The following is a 21701-nucleotide window of genomic DNA, read 5'->3' as shown; positions in this document are numbered from 1 at the left end:
CGCCCCAAAGACCAATAGCGCTCCATGTCACAATCGCGAGGCGTCATGGGAATGGTAGTTTGAAGGGGGACCCGGCGTGCACCGCGCGTCAAGGCCCAATGGAGTCTCGGGTCACAATCGCGAGGCGTGACGGGAGTAGTTCCGGGAAGGGCCCGGTGCGCCGCGGAGACTCCTGTGCGCAGAGGGGTGGTTACGAGAAGACGTGGCTGCGCCTTTTCCATGGCCTACGCTCGTGTCCCCCTATGGGCAGTCTGTGTGCTGCGGGTGGCGCTGGCAACAGTCTACTTCCAGGAGGACTTTCTAGATGGAGGTGAAGGGGCTGCGCCCGTGGCGGAGGCTTAAGCTCCCTCATGCCCCAATGCCCAACGGATGGCCCGAGTTGCCATTGGCCCCGCCTGTCGCCGAGGGATCGGTGGTGGCAAAACCTCGAAACTTCGAAGCCTCGAGGGCCCCCATCACTCTCCCCACGACCCAGATTAACAGTTTTCAGCCCTAACCGGTGTTATTTCCCCCCAACAGAGCGCTGGAGGAACCGATGGGTGCAGTCCACCAATGACTCCCAATTTGGGTATTTTAGACTCTCATCCGGGAAATTTTATGGTCATAAAGAGAAAGACAAAGGTTAGTGTAGGAATCGTGAGAAAATCAAGCTGAATGTTAAACCCCCCATAGCAACCTTTCAAGGTAGGTGTGGCACAGCCCTAACACCCATTTCACAGGTCGGGAAACAGGCATGGGTAGGGTCTTTTTGTTTTCTCTCTCTTTTCTTGACCAAGATAACCCCTCTTTACAAGCACTAGTCAAATGGGTTTGGAGAGCCGAGGGTCTTGCCCTACAGAAGGAAAAACTTTAGAAGGTACTTCTCTTTTTTATTTTCACGTTAAAAAGATGAACAGGGTAAAAGTTATATGCCGTCAAGCACACGGATCTTTGGGGGTCCAATAGGATGAATGTTTACAACTGCACACCGAGGTCAAGATAGGAACGTTTTCAGGCCCCACCTCCATCCCCAGAGTCTTCCCTTCTGGCCTACCCGCCCCCCCCCCCCGCCCCGCAAGTCAGTAGTCTCCAAGTACCAAGAATAACCTCTATTCTGGCTTCTCATTTCTGATGATCAAAGGTAGGCAAACTACAGCTCCTCTACTGCCTGTTTTTTGTACAACCAGTTAGCTGAGAGTGGTCTCTACGTTTTTTAATGGAGAAAAATAGAAAGGGGAATAGTATTTTGTGATGCATAAAAATTACACAAAATTCAATGAAATGCCTGAAATTTCAGGGTCCATAAATAAAGTGTTAGTGGAACACAGCCATTCTCCTTCATTTGCATACAGTCTATGGCTGCTTTCAGGCTGCAAAGGCAGAAATGAGTAATTAGGACGGAGAAGGAATGGCTCCCAAAGTGTAAAGCATTTATTCCCTGGCCTTAACAGAAAAAAGTTTGCCAACCCCTGATTTAGATGAAAAATTTCCCTCTTCACCACCTTCCACTCAACTTCCATCTTGGCCCTGTTACTCCAGTGTTGCCCTCATTGTTTTGTGGATACACGTTGTTCCAAATTGTCAGGCTGTAATGGCAAAAATGGAGTGAAAATAACAAGGTGGTCTATGAAGCTTGTCCAGGGAGCGGGGTTGTCATTTGGTTTTTTCCCACAATGTTTTTCCTTCCTGAGACCCTGTGCGTTTCATTCATTCCAGCAGTTGTCTACTGAGAGCAGACACAGGCAAGGCACTGAGGATACCGGTTAATTTGACCCCTTTCATTGTGGTCTCCCAGGACCATAACATAGAAGCCATGGATGGAAAGATCAATAGAATTTAACCAGACAGAGATGGGTGAGAGGTGATGGTGGTGGCTGAGGAGTGTGGTGAGACACAGAGGGAGGTGGTGAGTCAGATGGCCTTAGGAATTGCCTGGATGGTAGGGGAAGGGGCTACAGATCACCTGAGAAAGGGAAGAGTGGGGGAAGAATGTAGGAGAGAGAGAGAGATAGGTTTGGGAGTGGGGAGTCAACCGTGAGTTCAGTCTTAGACATACTGACACAAAATGCCAGGTTCATTAATGATGGCTCTCAGTATAGGCAATTATGGAGGCTAGAGTATGTTGCAAGGAAGGGTAGGTTATAAGAAGACTAGCTCTGTTTTCAGGTTTGTCTTTTTTTTTTTTTAATTTAAGTATAGTTGATTTATAATATCATGTTAGTCTTAGGTGTACAGTACAGTGATTCAGTTATATATATATTTCACATTCTTTTATAGATTATTACAAAATATTGAGTAGAGTTCCCTGTGCTATACAGTAGGTCCTTGTTGTCAGGTTTGTCTTATACTCCAGTATAATATAAGGAATTGGTACAGAGCCTTTTGGCTACTGAAAAGGGGTTTTTGGTCTTGAAGTGAACAGCTAAACTTATAAAGTACAAGAAGATTCAGATGACAAAAGGATGGTATCATCATAAAAAGAGCCACCACACAGATGACACCCAAGGACCAGCTCATCCAGTGCAGTGAAGCACTTTTTTTTCCCCCAGATCAGCACTGTGTCCTCCATTAGCCGTTGTGTCTCTTAACTAGCTGTTTTAAAATGAGAATTAAGGAAAAGAAGTAGAATGTTCCATTTTCTAATCAAGCTGTTACAAAGCTTCCTTGTACATTCCCACCCCTTGGAAAATGAAGGGAAGCAAAATTAATCTTTTAACTATAATTAGATTGCATATTTGTCAGTTATAACTTAAGACCTAACAGTGGTATATTAAGTACAGAAACATGTACATGAGTATGTGAAATAGAAGTTCTGTGGCAGCAGAGAGCCTGTTAGTGATATGCCCATTGTATATCATTGTACAAGTGTGCTATAGGTGCAGGATCAACATAAATGGTTGAAAGGCTTATTATCAGGGGTGGGGGAGGACAACCATTTAATTCCCTGCATTGCTGAGCAGTGTCATTCCTAACCCTTCATGTGTACTTTTTATTTAAAGGTCTGCAGACCACTCAAAATAGCCGATTCTATGCCATCTCTGCACGGTTCAAACCATTTAGCAATAAAGGGAAGACTCTGATCATTCAGTACACCGTGAAACATGAGCAGAAGATGGACTGTGGAGGGGGCTACATTAAGCTCTTCCCTGCAGATGTGGATCAGAAGAACCTGAATGGAAAATCCCAGTACTATATTATGTTTGGTGAGTTTAGATAGTATGGACAACCATTTCTTGTGATTTTGAAAACCCTTCCACCTGTAGGATCCTTAGACTGACTTTGCTAAAGTTCTGTTGAGTTTATCTAACTAAAGGTTTCTAGTACTGTTAAACCTAATTAGTATTAAAAAAAGGCGACTGTACCGTTCTTTTGTTCTTGGGAGAAAGTTATTTATTCAACATTAATGTAGCCCCAAGTATTTTGAAAGCCTCAGGAGTCAGTAAACCTTGGCCATGGGCCAAATCGGCCCACAGCCTGTGTTTGTTATGGCCCATGAACTGAGAATGGTTTTTTTAATTTTTTGGCTGCACTGCATGGCTTGCAGGATCTCAGTTCCCTGACCAGGGATTGAATCCGGGCCACAGCAGTGAAAGCCCAGAATCCTAACCACTAGGCAACCAGGGAACTTCCTGCTTTTTAACATTTTTGGATGATTAAAAAAAAATCAAAAGAAGGACAATACTTTTGACCCATGAAAATAATATGAAACTCAAATTTCAGTGTCCGCAAATGAAGTCTTATTGGAATGCAGCCTCACTCGGTTCATTTACATCTTGTCTATGGCTGCTTTCAAGCAGCAGTGGCAGGGTTGAATGGTCATGACAGAGAGTATATAGCTCACAAAACCAAAAATATTTACTGTCTGGCTCCTTACAGAAAAAGGAGATCGTTGACCCCTGGAATACATTAAATGTCTCCTGTCACTAGGAGTAATTGATTAACATCTGTGCTGGAATTGGGAAGGGACCACATTGGGCTGCAGGAACTAGACATAACTGAAATGTGTGGATTCAAAAACGTTTAAGAATGAAGAGGATTCTGGGAAGATGGGGGAATAGGAAGCACCAGGAATCTGTCTCCCCACCTAGACAAGACAACATTCTTGCACTGGCAGAATCTGTCTTATGTAACAGGGAACTATGGAGTCTGTGGAAGTATTGCAACTTCCAGTAGAAAACTGGGGAGGTCAGTTTGGGTGAATTTCAGTTCTTAGCACAGTAGTACCTACCCATTCCCACCTCCAGCCACATGGCAGACAGACAGCTGTGCACCAGGTTCCTGGAGCAGCTTTTACGGGAGCCAGGGTAGGCAAAAAGGACCCTGTCCTCCAAATATCAAGGATCTGAACTCTGATGGCTGATTGCCCCTTCTTATTGCAGAGGCGCAGAAAAAGAGATGGGCAGCCATTGTTGTTAAACACACCCCCATTGTTGTAAGCCTCTCCCCCTCCAGCTGTAATGATTTCCAGGAGACTTAAAGGGCCAGAACCCTTCCCTCCCACCCTTCATTTTTCACCTTTTCCCCTTTAGGAAGCTAGACATTAAAGACTAGGACATTAAAAAACAACTACATATGCAGGGAAAATTAGAAAATGACCACACATACACAGGAAAACACTCAGAAAAGACCTGAGAAGACCTTAAGTTTACATCCCAGGCTGACCCTTGGTACAGAGCCAGCCTTCAACAATCAGTCAAAAAACCAACAACAACACAGCAAACCCTGCGGAAGGAGGAGAATCCGATTTCCAGACTTACCATTATTAGACTCATATGTCCAGTGTTTAACAAATAATCACAAGGTATACAAAGAAACAAGAAAGTGTGGCCCATTCAAATGAGAAGAATAAATCAACATAAACTGTCCCTGAAAAAAGGACCTAATGGCAGATCTGTTAGACTTAAATAACTGTCTGAATGATGCTAAAAGAACTAAATGAAGATGTAGTGAAAGTCAAGAAAAATGAGAGTAAAATGGAAATATCAGTAAGGAGATAGAATACTTAACAAGAAACCAAAATCAAATTCTGGAGCTGAAAAGTAAACTGACGTGAAGAGTTCGCTAGAAGAGTCAAAGGCAGATTTGAGCAAGCAGAAGAAAGAATCAGAGATCTTGAAGATAGGATAATGGAAATTATCAAGGCTGAGGAACAGAAAGAAACAAGATTGAAGGAGAGCAAACAGAGGCTAAGGGACCTGTGGGACACCATCAAACAGACCAATGTACACATTGTGGGAGTCACAGAAGGAGAAGAGAGAGAAAAAGGAGCAGAGGAAGAGAATATTTGAAAAAACAAAGGCTGAAAACTTCAGCATTTGATGAAATACATGAATATAAATATCCAAGAAGCTCTATGAACTCCAGGTAAGATGAACTCAAAGAGGTCCACACCAAGACACAGTGTAATCAAACTTGCAAAAAGCAAAGACAAAGAATGTTGAAAGCAGCAAGAGGGAAGCACATCATCTCATACAAGGCATTTGCAATAAGCTTATCAGCAGATTTCTCATCAGAAACTTTGGAGGCCAGAAGATAGTGGATTCAAAGTGAAAAGAAAAAAAAACTCTCAACGAAAACTCATATTTGGTAAAACTGTCCGTCAAAAATGTGGAAAAATTAAGACAGGGAGGGAGGGAGGGAGTTTGTAACCACTAGAACTGCCTTGCAAGAAATGCTCAAGGGAGTCCTGCAAGGTGAAATGAAAGGACACTCACTAGACAGTAACTCAAACCTATATGGAGAAATAAAAATCTCAATAAAGGTAAATATAAAAGCTAGTATTATTTAACAATGGTTTATAACTACACTTTTTGTTTTCTACATGATTTAAGAGACTAATACATTTAAGGAAAAACAATTATTTGTGTAAAAGATAATATTACTGTAACTTTGGTTTGTAACTACAAATCTAGTTTTCTACATAATTTAAGAGACTAATGCATTTTAAAGAATAATTAGTTTATGTTTTAGGGGACACAGCATATAAAGATGTAACTTTGTGACATCAGTAACTAGCTAGATGGACTAAGGGAAGAAGAGAGAAGACTCAACTTACTAAAATCAGAAATGAAAGTGGGGTTGTTACAACCTTGTCTACAGAAATAAAAGGGATTATAAGAGAGTACTATGAATATTTATACACCAAAAAGTTGGATAACCTAGATGAAAGGGACAGATTCCTAGAAACACAAAACCTACCAAGACTCAATCACAAAGAAATAGGAAATCTGAATAGACCTATAAGTCGTAAGGAAATTGAAGCAGTAAACAAGATTATCCCAACGAAGAAAAGCCTTGTCTCAACAAAGTGAGTATATAGGGAATATACCTCAACATAATAAAGGCCATATATGACAAACCTACAGCCAACATTATATTCAGTGGTGAAAAGCTGAAAGCATTTCCTCTAAGATCAGGAACGAGATAAGGATGCCCACTCTTGCCACTTTTATTCAACATAGTATTGGAAGTTTTGGCTACAGCAATCAGAGAAGAAAAAGAAATAAAAGGAATCCAAATTAGAAAGGAAGAGTTACAACTGTCACTGTGTGCAGATGACATGATACTATACATAGACAATACTAAAGACACTGCCAAAATACTACTAGAACTAATAAATTCAGTAAAACTGCAGGATATAAAGTTAATATACAGAAATCTGTTTTCTTTCCATACACCAACAACAAACTATCAGAAAAATTAGGAAAACAAACCCATTTACAATTGCATCAAAAAGAATAAAATACCTAGGAATAAATCTAAGGAGGTAAAAGTCCTGTGCTCAGAAAACTATAAGGCACTGAAGAAAGAAATTGAAGATGACACAAACAAATTGAAAGGTATACCTCATGGATTGGAAGAATTAGTATTGTTAAAATATCCATCTTTCCCAAGGCAATGTACAGATTCAATGCATTCCCTATCAAAATACCAATGGCATTTTTCACAAACTAGAACAAATAATTCTAAAATATGTATGGAAATACAAAAAACCCCAAATAGGCAGAACAATTTTGAGAAAGAGTAACAAAGCTGGAGATACCACACTCCCTGATTTCAAACTATACTACAAAGCTTATAGTAATCAAAACAGTATGGTACTGGCACAGAAACAAACACATAGATCAGTGAAACAGAATAAAGATTCCAGAAATGAACCCATGCTTATATATGTCAATTAATCCACAACAAAAAAGGCAAAAGCTTACAATGGGAAAAAGACAGCCTATTCGATAAATAGTTTTGGGAAAACTGGGCTACTCTCTCACTATATACAAAAATAAACTCAAAATGGATTAAAGACTTAAATTACAACCTGAAACTGTAAAACACCTAGAAGAAAACAGGCAGTATGCTCTTTGACTTCAGCTTAAGCAATATTTTTTTTGCATCTGTCTCCTCAGGCAAGGGAAACAAAAGCAAAAATAAATAAATGGGACTACATCAAACTCAAAAGCCTTTGCACAGTGAAGGAAACCACGAACAAAATGAAAAGGCAGCCTACTGAATGGGAGAGGAGATTTGCAAATGATAGATTCGATAAAGAGTTAATATCCAAAATAAACATAGAATTCATAGAACTCAACATCAAAAAAAAAACAAACCCCAATTAAAAAATGGGCAGAGGACCTGAATTGACATTTTTCCAAAGAAGACATACAGATGGCCAAAAGACACATGAAAGATGCTCAACATCACTAATCATCAGAGAAATGCAAATCAAAACCACAATGAGATATCACCTCACACCTGTCAGAATGGCTATTATCAAAAAGACAACAAATAACAAGTGTTAGTGAGGGTGTGGAGAAAAGGGAACTCTTGTGCTCTTTTGGTGGGAATTTAAATTGGTGCAGCCACTATAGAAAATGGATGGAGGTTCATTAAAAAAAATTAAAAATAGACCTAACATATGATCCAACAATTCCACACTGGGTATTTTTCCAAAAAAACAAAAACACTAATTTTAGAAGATATATGCTCCCCTATGTTCATTGCAGCATTATTTCCATTAGCCAAGATATGGAAGGAATATAAGTGCCCATCAATAAATGAGTGGATAAAGAAGATGTATATATACAATGGAATATTACTCAGTCATAAAAAAGAATGAAATCTTTCTATTTGTGACAACACAGATGGACTTAGAGGGTTTTATGCTAAGTGAAATAAGTCAGAGAAAGACAATACTATATGATTTCACTTATATGTGGAATCTAAAAACCAAAGCAAATGAACAAATATAACAAAATAGAGAGTCATAAATGTAGAGAACAGGTGGTTGCCAGAGGGGAGGAGGGTGAAGGGATGAGTAAAATAGGCGATGGAGATTAAGAGGTACAAATTTCCAGTTGCACAATAAGTGAGCCACAGGGATGAAATGCACAGCATGGGGAATATAGTCATATATAATAATGTAATTTCTTTGTATGGTAACAAAGTAATTAGACTTATCATGGTGACCATTTTGTAATGTATAAAAATACTGAATCACTATTTTCTGCACCAGGAACTAACATAATGTTGTAGGACAATTATATTGCACAAGCAAACTCATAGAAAAGGAGATCAGATTTGTGGTTACCAGAGGTGGGCGTGGAGGAGGGGGAATGGGATGAAGGTGGTCAAAAGGTACAAACTTCCAGTTATAAGACAAATAAATACTAGGGTTGTAATGTACAGTATGATTAATATTCTTAACACTGCTGTATGTTATATATGAAAGTTGTTGATAGAGTAAATCCTAAGAGTTCTCATCACAAGGAAAAAATACTTTTTTTTTTGTTCTGTACCTATATGAGATGATGGATGTTCACTAAATTTATTGTGGTCATCATTTCATGGTATATGTAAGTCAAATCATTATGTTGTGTATATTAGGCTTATACAGTTCTGTATGGCAATTATATTTCAATAAAACTGGAAGGGAAAGGAAGGAAGGAAGGCTGGCTCTGAATCTGATGGTTTCACTGGTGAATTCTACCAAACATTGAAAGAATACCAGTCCTTCTCAAACTTTTCCAAAAAATTGAAGAAGAGGGAACACTTCCTAACTCATTCTATGATGCCAACATTACCCTAATACCAAAACCAAAGACACTACAAGAAAACACTGATGCAAATCCTCAACAATATACTACTAAACAGAATTCAGCAACATATTAAAAGAATTATACAACATGACCAAGTGGCATTTATTCCTGGGATGCAAGTATGGTTTGACATATGAAAATCAATGTAATATGCCACATCAACAGAATGAAGGGGAAAAAATGATCATCACATTTGATGCAGAAAAAGCATTTGACAAAATTCAACACCTTTTCATGATAAAAACACTCAACAAACTAAGAATAATAGGAAATTAATTCAATGTAATAAAAGGCATATATGAAAACCCCACAGTGAACATACTCAGAAGAACTCAAAGTGTTTCCTCTAAGATCTGGAACAAGGCAAGGATGCCTGTTTTCCCACTTCTATTCAACATAGTACTGGAAGTTTTAGCCAGAGCAATTAGGCAAGAAAAAGAAAAGAAATTGGAAAATAAGAAGTAAAATTATCTGTTTGCAGATGATATGATATGTAGAAAGCCCTAAAGCTTGCACAGAAAAACCCTATTAGAACTAATGAATGAATTCAGCAAAGTAGCAGGATACAAAGTCAACATGTTAAAAAACAAAACCAAAAACAGTTGCATTCCTATAAACAATGAATAATCTGAAAGGGAAATTACAAAAACAGTGTCATTTACAGTGGCATCCAAAGGAGTAAAATACTTAGTAATCATCTTAACCAAGGAAGTGAGAGACTTGTCTAATGAAAACTACACACTATTGCTGGAAGAAGTTAAGACATAAATAAATGGGAACACATCCCATGTTTGTGGATTGGAAGACTTAATATTGTTAAAATGTCAATACTACCCAAAGCAATCTACAAGTTCCAAAGCAATTCAATCCAATTCCTATCAAAATTCCAATGACTGGGACTTCCCTGGTGGTACAGTGGTTGGGAATCCGCCTGCCAATGCAGGGGACACGGGATTGATCCCTGGTCCGGGAAGATCCCACATGCTGCAGAGCAACTAAGCCCATGCACCACAACTACTGAGCCTGTGTTCTAGAGCCTGCAAGCCACAATTACTGAGCCCGTGTGCCACAGCTACTGAAGATTGCACGCCTAGAGCCTGTGTTCTGCAACAAGAGAAGCCACCGCAGTGAGAAGCCTGCGCACCACAATGAAGAGTAGCCCCTACTCGCCAGAACTAGAGAAAGCCAGCGCACTGCAATGAAGACCCAACACAGCCTAAAATAAATAAATAAATAAATAATTCTAAATAAATAAAATGGTTGATTTTTAGATAATCAACAAGGACGTACTGTATAGCACAGGGAGCTCTACTCAATACTCTGTAATAATCTATATGGGAAAAGAATCTGAAAAAGAGTAGATACATGTATATGTATAACTGAATCACTTTGCTGTACACCTGAAACTAACACAACATTGTAAATCAACTATACTCCAATATAAAATAAAAATTAAACTATATATATATATTTTTTTTAATTTTTTTTTTAAAGAGGTAATTCCCTGGTGGTCCAGTGGTTAGGACTCTGCGCTTTCACTACCAAGGGTCCAGTTTCCATCCCTGGTCGAGGAACTAAGATCCCGCAAGCTGTGCGGTGTAACCAAAAAAAGAGAGAGAAAGAAAGAAAGAAAATAAATAAATAAAATGGTTGATTTTATGTGATGTGAATTTTGCCTCAATAAATTAAAAGGGTTTGGGAATTGCATGACAAAGGAACTCCATGGCTGATGATTTTTAATGCTGTCACAGCCTAAAAGCCCATCTCGCCTCTTTCTTTGCCAGAACCACGTTCAGGCCGCAACCAACTCCCCAGGATAGCCTTGGTGTCGGCGGGTCATTCGGTGAGCCGCACTGGGGCACAATTTTGGTGGCACTTTCCTGCCCTCCCATTTCAGTGTCCCCATGTCTTACACATCCTGTTCACACTAAAGCTGAAGTGAGACAGGATATCCAGGGACTTGAAAGTAGGGTTTGCTGAGAGGTGACTCAGGAAGATGGATTCTCTAAGTACCTGCCCCTCCGAGCCTGTGATTTCCCCTTTGGTGGAAGGTACTTAGAGTAGTCAAAATCATAGAGGTAGAAAGTAGAATGGTGGTTGCCAGGGGCTGGGGAGAAAGGAAGATGGAGAGTTATTGCTTAATGGATATAGAGTTTCAGTTTTACAAGATGAAAAGTGTTATGGGGATTGATGGTGGTGATGGTTGCCTAACAATGTGAATGTGTTTAATACCACTGAACTGTACACTAAAAATGGCTAAGATGGTAAATTTTGTGTTGTATGTATTTTGCCACAATAAAAAAAAGGTGGAAAAAAAAAGCTTTAAGGATGAAAATGTATTTTTAAAATATCCATCCATAATCCAGATTTGGGGACTTATTCTTTAAAATTATTTTCTCTCGTGTGACGTTTTCCCATGCTTATTTTAAGTTTTTTCGTGATCAGGATCAGGCTTGAGACACCTAGTTATGCTGTCCTTATATTTATATATACAGCTGGTCTTGGTGTTATTGTAGAAGTAAAAAGAATATTATTTTATTAGATATTAGATTACTTATTAGATTTAGATCTAATTCTGCTCTGTCATTTTGGAGAGTGAGGCAACTTCTCCAAGGACACAGCATTAGATTGATCCAAAGTTTCCACAGAGTGCGCAGTCCCCAACTCCCTGCCCAGAGCTCTCTCTACCTGCCACGCCTCACATTTACTCTTTTTAAAAATATTTATTTATTTATTTATTTATTTATTTATTTATTTATTTATTTATTTATGGCTGTATTGGGTCTTCATTGCTGTGTGCGGGCTTTCTCTAGTTGCAGCGAACGAGGGCTACTCTTCGTTGCGGTGCGCAGGCTTCTCATTGCGGTGGCTTCTCTTGTTGCGGAGCATGGGCTCTAGGCCCGTGGGCTTCAGTAGTTGCCGCATGTGGGCTCAGTAGTTGTGGCTCGGGCTCTAGAGGACAGGCTCAGTAGTTGTGGTGCACAGGCTTAGTTGCTCCGCGGCATGTGGGATCCTCCCGGACCAGGGTTCAAACCTGTGTCCCCTGCACTGGCAGGCGGATTCCTAACCACTGCGCAGCCAGGGAAGTCCCTCACATTTACTCTTGAATTTTAAATCTGGAATGGAAAAGGTCTTTATTAGATTAAAAAATAAATTTAAATGTCTCGGTTTTGGTTATTGTTATTATTCTCTTAAAACAGGATGGCAGAGATATCTGACAAAAAAATAATACCTACTGAATTAGAGGTGATTTCACAAGTATTTGATTTAGTTAGATTTAATAAATAAAATAACCACAAATATCCACCAAAATAGTACTTTTAAATATACACAACATGTCTGCTACATTTAAATTGCAAAGCAGCATATGTTGGAGTAAAATATATATATATATATATATATTTATAAATTTTCTGCATTATTTTGCTTTTAACTCAAAATCAGTTACATTTTACCCAAACCCATTGTGTCACTATTAAAACACTTCCTGTGATTTCTTAGCTCTAGCCTTTGGTTTGAGAGCAGCTTGCTGGTGTTGAAGAGAAAGAGAGAAATATGTTTTATTGGGCCCTTGCCAGGGGCCTTACCCATGCAATCTTAGATTATGTGTAAAACCCTAGGAAATGGGTAACACAGCCCCCATTTTGCAAATAAGGAAACTGAGGCTCAGAAAGATTAAAATACTTGCCCAAAGTCAGGTCAGCCCAATTGCAGAGCCCATCTGCCTACCCCATTCTTCACAAAAATCCATTACTGCATAACTATTTTATGATTGCTGTTAATGGAAAATGTCCAGATTTTTCTGGTCAGATCTGGGCACATTATGAAGCTGAATTTAATAGTAAAAGTATGTAGGTGCTTAGGAATAGAGAGGAAAATTCTGACCAATTCCGAAGGAAAAATAAATTTCATGTTTCAATCCTGAGATAATAGACTTTCATACAAATAGTTTACATAGCTTTTGTTTTAAAAAATTGAACTGGAATGTTTTCCAGCAATGACAAAAAAGAAAATTACATAAACCACGCGTCCTCCGGGAACTCAACTGGGAGATAGATGTGGTGTTTTTTGTCGGTTCCGTAGATGCTATTTCCAAGTAAAATGTCGCATCTACTCTGGCAAATTGATAATATTCTTTAAGTAATTATGTGAAGCCTAGACTTCTATTATTTAATCTGGAGGTTCATCACTGCAAGTTCTAGAAGAAGTCACAGTCATCTGCTTGTGTTTACACAGGGTTTGTTCACAGGGGTGGGTGCAGGCCTGGGTCAGTGGATGTGGTGGAATTCCGTCTGAGACAGAAAGACACGCAGATACTTTAGTACATTCCTATGGCTTAAAGTCAATGAAACCGCAGCAGGGTAATTCCAAACAGTCTCGGAAGGTTTGACAGATTTTCCAGATCTCTCCTGTAAACCTTGCTTAGAATATTCAGAACTTCTTTGTCTCTGAGCAGGGAATACAGTGTCCTACAGCATTCCATTTCCCTAGTGACTGAAACTTATGTGCCAACTTAAAAATCATTAACTTTTTTTTTTAATATCTTTGTTGGGGTATAATTGCTTTACAATGGTGTGTTACTTACTGCTTTATAACAAAGTGAATCAGCTATACATATACATATATCCCCATATCTTCTCCCTCTTGCATCTCCCTCCCATCCTCCCTATCCCACCCCTCTAGGAGGTCACAAAGCACCGAACTGATCTCCCTGTGCTATGCAGCTGCTTCCCACTAGCTATCTATTTTACATTTGGTAGTATATATAAGTCCATGCCACTCTCTCACTTCTTCCCAGCTTACCCTTCCTCCTCCCTGTGTTCTCAAGTCCATTTTCTACATCTGTGACTTTATTCCTGTCCTGCCCCTAGGTTCTTCAGAACTTTTTTTTTTTTTTTTTAAATGCCGTATATATGTGTTAGCATACGGTATTCTTTTTTCTCTTTCTGACTTACTTCACTCTGTATGACAGACTCTAGGTCCATCCACCTCACTACAAATAACTCAATTTCGTTTCTTTTTATGGCTGAGTAATATTCCATTGTATATATGTGCCACATCTCCTTTATCCATTCATCTGTCGATGGACACTTAGGTTGCTTTCATATCCTGGCTATTGTAAATAGAGCTTCAATGAACATTGTGGTACATGACTTTTTTTGAATTATGGTTTTCTCAGGGTATATGCCCAGTAGTGGGATTGCTAGGTTGTATGGTAGTTCTATTTTTAGTTTATTAAGGAACCTCCATACTGTTCTCCACAGTGCCTGTATCAATTTACATTCCCACCAACAGTGCAAGAGTGTTCCCTTTTCTCCACACCCTCTCCAGCATTTATTGTTTGTAGATTTTTTGATGATGGCCATTCTGACTGGTGTGAGGTAATAACTCATTGTAGTTTTGATTTGCATTTCTCTAATGATTAGTGATGTTGAACATCCTTTCATGTGTTTGTTGGCAATCTGTATATCTTCTTTGGAGAAATGTGTATTTAGGTCTTCTGCCTATTTTTGGATTGGGTTGTTTGTTTTTCTGATATTGAGCTGCATGAGCTGTTTGTAAAATTTGGAGATTAATCCTTTGTCAGTTGCTTCATTTGCAAATATTTTCTCCCATTCTGAGGGTTGTCTTTTCATCTTGGTTATGGTTTCCTTTGCTGTGCAAAAGCTTTTAAGTTTAATTAGGTCCCATTTGTTTATTTTTGTTTTTATTTCCATTTCTCTAGGAGGTGGGTCAAAAAGGATCTTGCTCTGATTTATGTCACAGAGTGTTCTGCCTATGTTTTCCTCTAAGAGTTTTATAGTGTCTGGCCTAACATTTAGGTCTTTAATCCATTTTGAGTTTATTTTTGTGTATGGTGTTAGGAAGTGTTCTAATTTCATTCTTTTATGTGTAGCTGTCCAGTTTTCCCAGCACCACTTATTGAAGAGGCTGTCTTTTCTCCATTGTATATTCTTGCCTCCTTTATCAAAAATAAGGTGACCATATGTATGTGAGTTTATCTCTGGGATGGGCTTTCTATCCTGTTCCATTGATCTATATTTCTGTTTTTGTGCCAGTACCATACTGTCTTGATGACTGTAGCTTTGTAGTATTGTCTGAAGTCCAGGAGCCTGATTCCTCAGCTCTGTTTTTCTTTCTCAAGATTGCTTTGGCTATTCGGGGTCTTTTGTGTTTCCATACAAATTGTGAATTTTTTTGTTCTAGTTCTGTGAAAAATGCCATTGGTAGTTTGATAGGGATTGCACTGAATCTGTAGATTGCTTTGGGTAGTACAGTCATTTTCACAATGTTGAGTCTTCCAATCCAAGAACATGGTATATCTCTCCATCTGTTTGTATCATCTTTAATTTCTTTCATCAGTGTCTTATAGTTTTCTGCATACAGGACTTTTTTCTCCTTAGGTAGGTTTATTCCTAGGTATTTTATTCTTTTTGTTGCAATGGTAAATGGGAGTGTTTCCTTAATTTCTCTTTCAGATTTTTCATCATTAGTGTATAGGAATGCAAGAGATTTCTGTGCATTAATTTTGTATCCTGCTACTTTACCAAATTCATTGATTAGCTCTAGTAGTTTTCTGGTAGCATCTTTAGGATTCTCTATGTAAAGTATCATGTCATCTGCAAACCGTGACAGCTTTACTTCTTCTTTTCTGATTTGGATTCCTTTTATTTCTTTTTCTTCTCTGATTGCTGTGGCTAAAACTTCCAAAACTATGTTGAATAATAGTGGTGAGAGTGGACAACCTTGTCGTGTTCCTGATCTTATAGGAAATGGTTTCAGTTTTTCACCATTGAGAACGATGTTGACTGTGGGTTTGTCATATATGGCCCCTATTATGTTGAGGTAAGTTCCCTCTATGCCTACTTTCTGGAGGGTTTTTATCATAAATGGGTGTTGAATTTTGTCAAAAGCAAAAATCATTAACTTTGACTAGAACTCTTTATAGATTTCTCAGTTCATCGGAACCTACGTACTGATGGTAACCTCTTTTTGGCTTACGATGTGGTGTTATCTTTAAGAATATATATATATATACGTATGTGTGTTGTCTTGGAGCATAGCAATAATAACAACGAATACTGAGCATTGCAATACTAAAAGCTTCACATACATTAGCCCCTTGAATTGGCAAAATAGCTTTGTGAAGTCAAGATTAACACCCCCATTTTACAGACCAGGACAGTGAGGCATGGGAGGTGAATATGTTAGTTGCAAATATATCTCAACAGGGAAGGAGAACTGGCATCAGAGCCAGTCAGTCCAGCTCTGAAGCCCTCCTATGGGTACAGGAGCCTTGGTCAGAGCTTCAGAGTGAGGGCCTGAGGCTCAGACAGCACGTGGGGGGACGCTTACTAGACTGTTGTTAGACCTTCCTTCTCTTCCTCACGTTCTGGCTTACACTCCAATCAAAAGTGGCTGCAGTGGGGCTTCCCTGGTGGCGCAGTGGTTGAGAATCTGCCTGCCAATGCAGGGGACACGGGTTCGAGCCCTGGTCTGGGAAGATCCCACATGCCACGGAGCGACTAGGCCCGTGAGCCACAATTACTGAGCCTGCGCTTCTGGAGTCTGTGCTCCGCAACAAGAGAGGCCGCGATAATATAAGAGGCCCGCGCACCGCAATGAAGAGTGGCCCCCACTTGCCGCAACTAGAGAAAAAGCCCTCGCACAGAAATGAAGATCCAACACAGCCATAAATAAATAAATAAATAAATAAATAAATAAATAAAAAAGTGGCTGCAGTGACCGTGACCTGAACTGAGTGTCACCATCCATTTAAATATCTCCACAAGAACATCTGATTATTCCCAGACATGTAAGCTTCCTGTGCCTTGTATATTATTTCAGGGGAATGGTTGGGGATATCCTGTGGTGATGCATGACAGAAGGAAATTGAGAGCAGTTAATATTTTTTTTGTAGGACCTGATATTTGTGGATTTGATGTCAAGAAAGTTCATGTTATTTTACATTTCAAGAATCAGTATCACTCAAACAAGAAATCAATCAGGTGTAAGGTAAATTCTTTCATATTCAAATCAGTGATCATGTTAAATCTTGCCAGATAATAACGTAAGTTTATAGAAAATAGTTTTGACCTTAAAATATTTAAGTGAACTATGGATGGGCCTTGTCTGTCCTGTCCCTGCTTTCCAGTTTAGCAGGCCTGTTAGAGACACTTGTCCACCACTTTGACTGGTTTGGTTTCCAGAGTTTTTACCCACCAGGAGGGTACACTTCTCACTGTGAGCCATGACATTGATTTATAAAGTGCCCCATAAGGGTTACAACAGGATGGTCACATTTCAGCTCTACCCATCATCATTAAGGAGTGAAATATTCAGGGTGAAAAAAAAATTCTGGTGAAATTAATCTTCAAAATACCAAAACAATTTAAAATGGGAATATTTCTAAAATGAATGCATACACGCTTTACATTTTTACCCAGGGGATCCTGTGAAAATGACATTTTAGGTCTTAGGGCCTGTTTATAACTCAATGGCCCTACCGGGGCTTCTCTAAAGAGGCAGCTTGCATTAAGTCCCTGGTGTGTGGGCCTGTGAAGGGGAAGTACACTCCCCAAAGCTCATCCCCCCACACTTTGAAGGTACGCACCAGGAAGCAGGGGCCTGTCCCCTGAGGCATCCCCAGCGCCCAGAGCCTCTGTGAATCTGGGCAGGAGGCCAGTGTATTTCGAGATCACTGACAGCAAGGAGCGGAAGCATCCATAACCGTCCTTTACTCAGTCTCGACCTGAGCAGGGGGCGCTCGGCATCCTCACAAAGCCCCAGTGAGTCTCTGTTGGCAGCATGGTTTCTCGCCGGGTCCTGCCTGCTGACTTGATGGTTCTAAAGGATCAGCAGGTCCCCCATGTACTCAGAGGCCTGACACCCCTCCCTTGAGGGTGGAGGGGAGCTTAAAATCCAGGTCTTCCTCCTCCACCTTAGTGTTGGACCAGAGGACCAGTCTTCATGATATGATTCCCGAGCCTTTGTTCAGTTGCAGCTCAGGCGTGCAGGAGAGAAAGGGGATGACACTACCAGATGGAGGCTGTGAGGTCTGGCCTGGACTGTGCCTGGGAGGCCAGAGCTCGGTCACCTGGGGGCAGCAAGCCTACGGGGCCCTGAGTGGCGCCGGCAGGCCGACAACTCCCTCAGACAGGTATTGGTATTTCTGCAGCCTGTTAGAAAAATAAGAGACAAGTCTGCTGAAGGAGCCTTGGAGCCTTGGATCATAGCAACTAGTCAGCATTACGGACTCCTCGGTGAGGTGCAAGTTTATCTTCACGGGGCTCCGATTCACTCTGCAATGCTGTAAAAGAAATGCAGTGGTCAGCCCTCAAGGGTTTTCAAGGAGGAGGTCTGGCCTGCATTGTTAAAAAAAATACCTTGGGAGATTGGTTCAAGATAGCGGAGTAGAAGGACGTGCGCTCACTCCGTCTTGTGAGAACACTGGCATCACAACTAACTGCTGAACAATCATCGACAGGAAGACACTGGAACTCACCAAAAAAGATACCCCACATCCAAAGACAAAGGAGAAGCCACAATGAGATGGTAGGAGGGGTGCAATCACAATAAAATCAAATCCCCTAACTGCCGGGTGGGCAACTCACAAACTGGAGAACAATTATACCACAGAAGTCCACCCACTGGAGTGAAGGTTCTGAGCCCCACATCAGGCTTCCCAACCTGGGGGTCTGGCAACAGGAGGAGGAATCCCCAGAGAATCGGACTTTGAAAACTAGCGGGATTTGATTGCAGGACTTTAACAGGACTGGGGGAAACAGAGACTCCACTCTTAGAGGGCACACACAAAGTCTTGTGTGCACCAGGACCCAGGGGAAGGAGCAGTGACCCCATAGGAGACTGAACCAGACCTACCTGCTAGTGTTGATGGGTCTTCTGCAGAGGTGGGGGTGGGTGGCTGTGGCTCACCGTGGGGACAAGGACACTGGCAGCAGAACTTATGGGAAGTACTCACTGGCGTGAGCCCTCCCGGAGTCCTCCATTAGCCCCACCAAAGAGCCTATAGGCTCCAGTGCTGGGTCGCCTCAGGTTAAACAACCAACAGCGAGGGAACACAGCCCCACCCATCAGCAGACAAGCGGATTAAAGTTTTACTGAGATCTGCCCACCAGAGCAACACCCGGCTCTACCCATCACCAGTCCCTCCCATCAGGAAGCTTGCACGAGCCTCTTAGATAGCCTCAACCACCAGAGGGCAGACAGCAGACGCAAGAAGAACTACAATCCTGCAGCCTGCAGAACGAAAACCACAATCACAGAAAGATAGACAAAATGAAAAGGCAGAGGATTATGTCCCAGATGAAGGAACAAGATAAAACCCCAGAAAAACAACTAAATTCCAGAAAAAGAATTCAGAATAATGATAGTGAAGATGATCCAGGACCTTGGAAAAAGAATGGAGGCAAGGATTGAGAAGATGCAAGAAATGATTAACAAAGAACTGGAAGAATTAAAGAACAAACAAAGATGAACAATACAATAACTGAAATGAAAAATACACCAGAAGGAATTGATAGCAGAATAACTGAGGGAGAAGAATGGATAAGTGACCTGGAAGACAGAATGGTGGAAATCACTGCTGCAGAACAGAATAAAGAAAAAAGAATGAAAAGAAATGAAGACAGCCTAAGAGACTTCTGGAACAACATTAAATGCACCAACATTCGCATTGTAGGGGTCCCAGAAGGAGAAGAGAGAGAGAAAGGACCTGAGAAAATATTTGAAAAGATTATAGTCGAAAACTTCCCTAACCTGGGAAAGGAAATAGCCACCCAAGTCCAGGAAGTGTGGAGTGTCCCAGGCAGGATAAACCCAAGGAGAAATACACCGAGACACATAGTAATCAAATTGACAAAAATTAAAGACAGAGAAAAATTATTAAAAGTAACAAGGGAAAAACGACAAATAACATACCAGGGAACTCCCATAAGGTTAACAGCTGATTTCTCAGCAGAAACTCTGCAAGCCAGAAGGGAGTGGCACGATATATTTAAAGTGATGAAAGGGAAGAACCTACAACCAGGAATACTCTACCCAGCAAGGCTCTCATTCAGATTTGACGGAGAAATCAAAAGCTTCACAGACAAGCAAAAGCTAAGAGAATTCAGCACCACCAGACCAGCTTTGCAACAAATGCTAAAGGAACTCCTCTAGGCGGGAAAGAGACTAGAAACTTAAAACAACCTTGTACATGTATAGACTGCTATATCAAAACCTCATGGGAACAGCAAACCCCCAAACTGAAATAGATACACACACAAAAAAGAAAAAGCAACCCAAGCACAATACTAAAGATGGTCATCAAACCACAAGAGAAGAGAACAAAAGAGGAAGGAAAGAAAAAAGACCTACCAAAAAAAAAGGAACTTCCCTGGTGGTCCAGTGGTAAAGAATCTGCCTTCCAATGCAGGGGACATGGGTTCGATCCCTGGTCAGGGAACTAAGATCCCACATGCTGCGGGGCAACTAAGCCCGCATGCCACAACTACTGAGCTCACGAGCCTCAACTAGAGAGCCTGTGTGCTGCAAACTACAGAGCCCATGCGCTCTAGAACCTGCGTGCCAAAACTACAGAGCCCAGGCACCCTGGAGCCTGAGCGCCACAACTAGAGAAGTGAAAACCAGCATGCCACAACTAGAGAGAAGCCCGCCTGCGGCAAGGAAGAACCCGCACTCTGCAACTAAGACCCGATGCAGCCAAAAAAAAAGAGACCTCGGATATTCTGGGGAGGAATGGTTGGCGATCAACAGGCAGGGAGATGGGTGAGATTGTTAGGTCAAGGCTTCAGCGGGATGCAGAACACGGGAGCGTTTTGACAGATGATTCAGGTGTAGGATCCAGAGGACTTGGTGATGTTTGGAATCTGGGTGCTGAGGGTGTGGATGATGACTCTCAGTGGCGTTGCTGTTAAACAGGAGGGGAAATAAAGGCCAAGAAAGGGGTCAGGGCAGACTCAGGGGTCATGTTTAGAACAGTTGGTTGTGAAATCCAGGCAGACATCAAGGTAGAGGTGTCGAATAAATTGTTGGAAACTTTGGGTCTGAAACTTGGCTGATGGTTGGGATTAAAGATGTTGGCTTGGAGCTGTTTACATATGTGTGGGTGTAGATGTTATCCCTCAGGAGGCTCTGGGCCAGTGGACAAATCCCAGAGCGTGCCAGCCATGGGGCCAGCAAGCCCAAAGTCTAAATTAAGAAAGACAAGTGGAGACAAAGGCAGGCAGAGAGCAGGGGGAAAGCATTTGGAGAATTGTGCACTCAGCTGTCACAGCGGGCTGCAAGGGTTGGGGGGGACACAGAGTAGACTGTAATACTGGTCCCGGGACAGAGTCATTGGCTACGGTGTGGCAGAGCAGAGGGGTACTGAAAAGACGTTTTGATTTGGCTCTTAGCAGGGAGAGACTCCTCCTGACAGAGCCTTTATGCTGGGGCAGTGGTTCCCAAACTTGAGCAGCGTCAGAGACCCTGGAGGGCCTATGAAAGTGGCCAGAGGGTCCACGAGGCTCTGATGCAGCGGTTCGGGGCTGACCTGGGAACGGGCATTGCCCTTGTTCCCCCAGTGCTGCTGCTGCTGTTGGGGTACGGTTCAGGGGTCCCCTCCAC

At 41.2% G+C, this 21701-nt stretch overlaps 1 protein-coding gene across 4 annotated transcripts in view; it reads left to right on the top strand.

Moving 5' to 3' along the window:
- Positions 1-20: 20 nt before the first annotated feature.
- Positions 21-21701, top strand: part of CALR3 (calreticulin 3) — a 31169-nt gene continuing 9488 nt past the window's right edge. Inside the window, exons 1-4 of one of the 4 annotated variants that reach the window (XM_082456303.1) lie at positions 21-310; positions 520-568; positions 2979-3182; positions 16993-17087. In XM_082456303.1, coding sequence (XP_082312429.1) covers positions 305-310; positions 520-568; positions 2979-3182; positions 16993-17087 — 354 coding nt within the window. In that variant the 5' untranslated portion in view covers positions 21-304. The other 3 variants (XM_082456302.1, XM_082456305.1, XM_082456304.1) reach the window with 3 other exon arrangements.

This window comes from Balaenoptera physalus (assembly GCF_965194825.1).
Source record: "Balaenoptera physalus genome assembly, chromosome: 3".
Taxonomy (NCBI): domain Eukaryota; kingdom Metazoa; phylum Chordata; class Mammalia; order Artiodactyla; family Balaenopteridae; genus Balaenoptera; species Balaenoptera physalus.
Note: the sequence above shows the minus strand (reverse complement) of the source record. Positions and strands in the feature narration are given on the sequence as shown.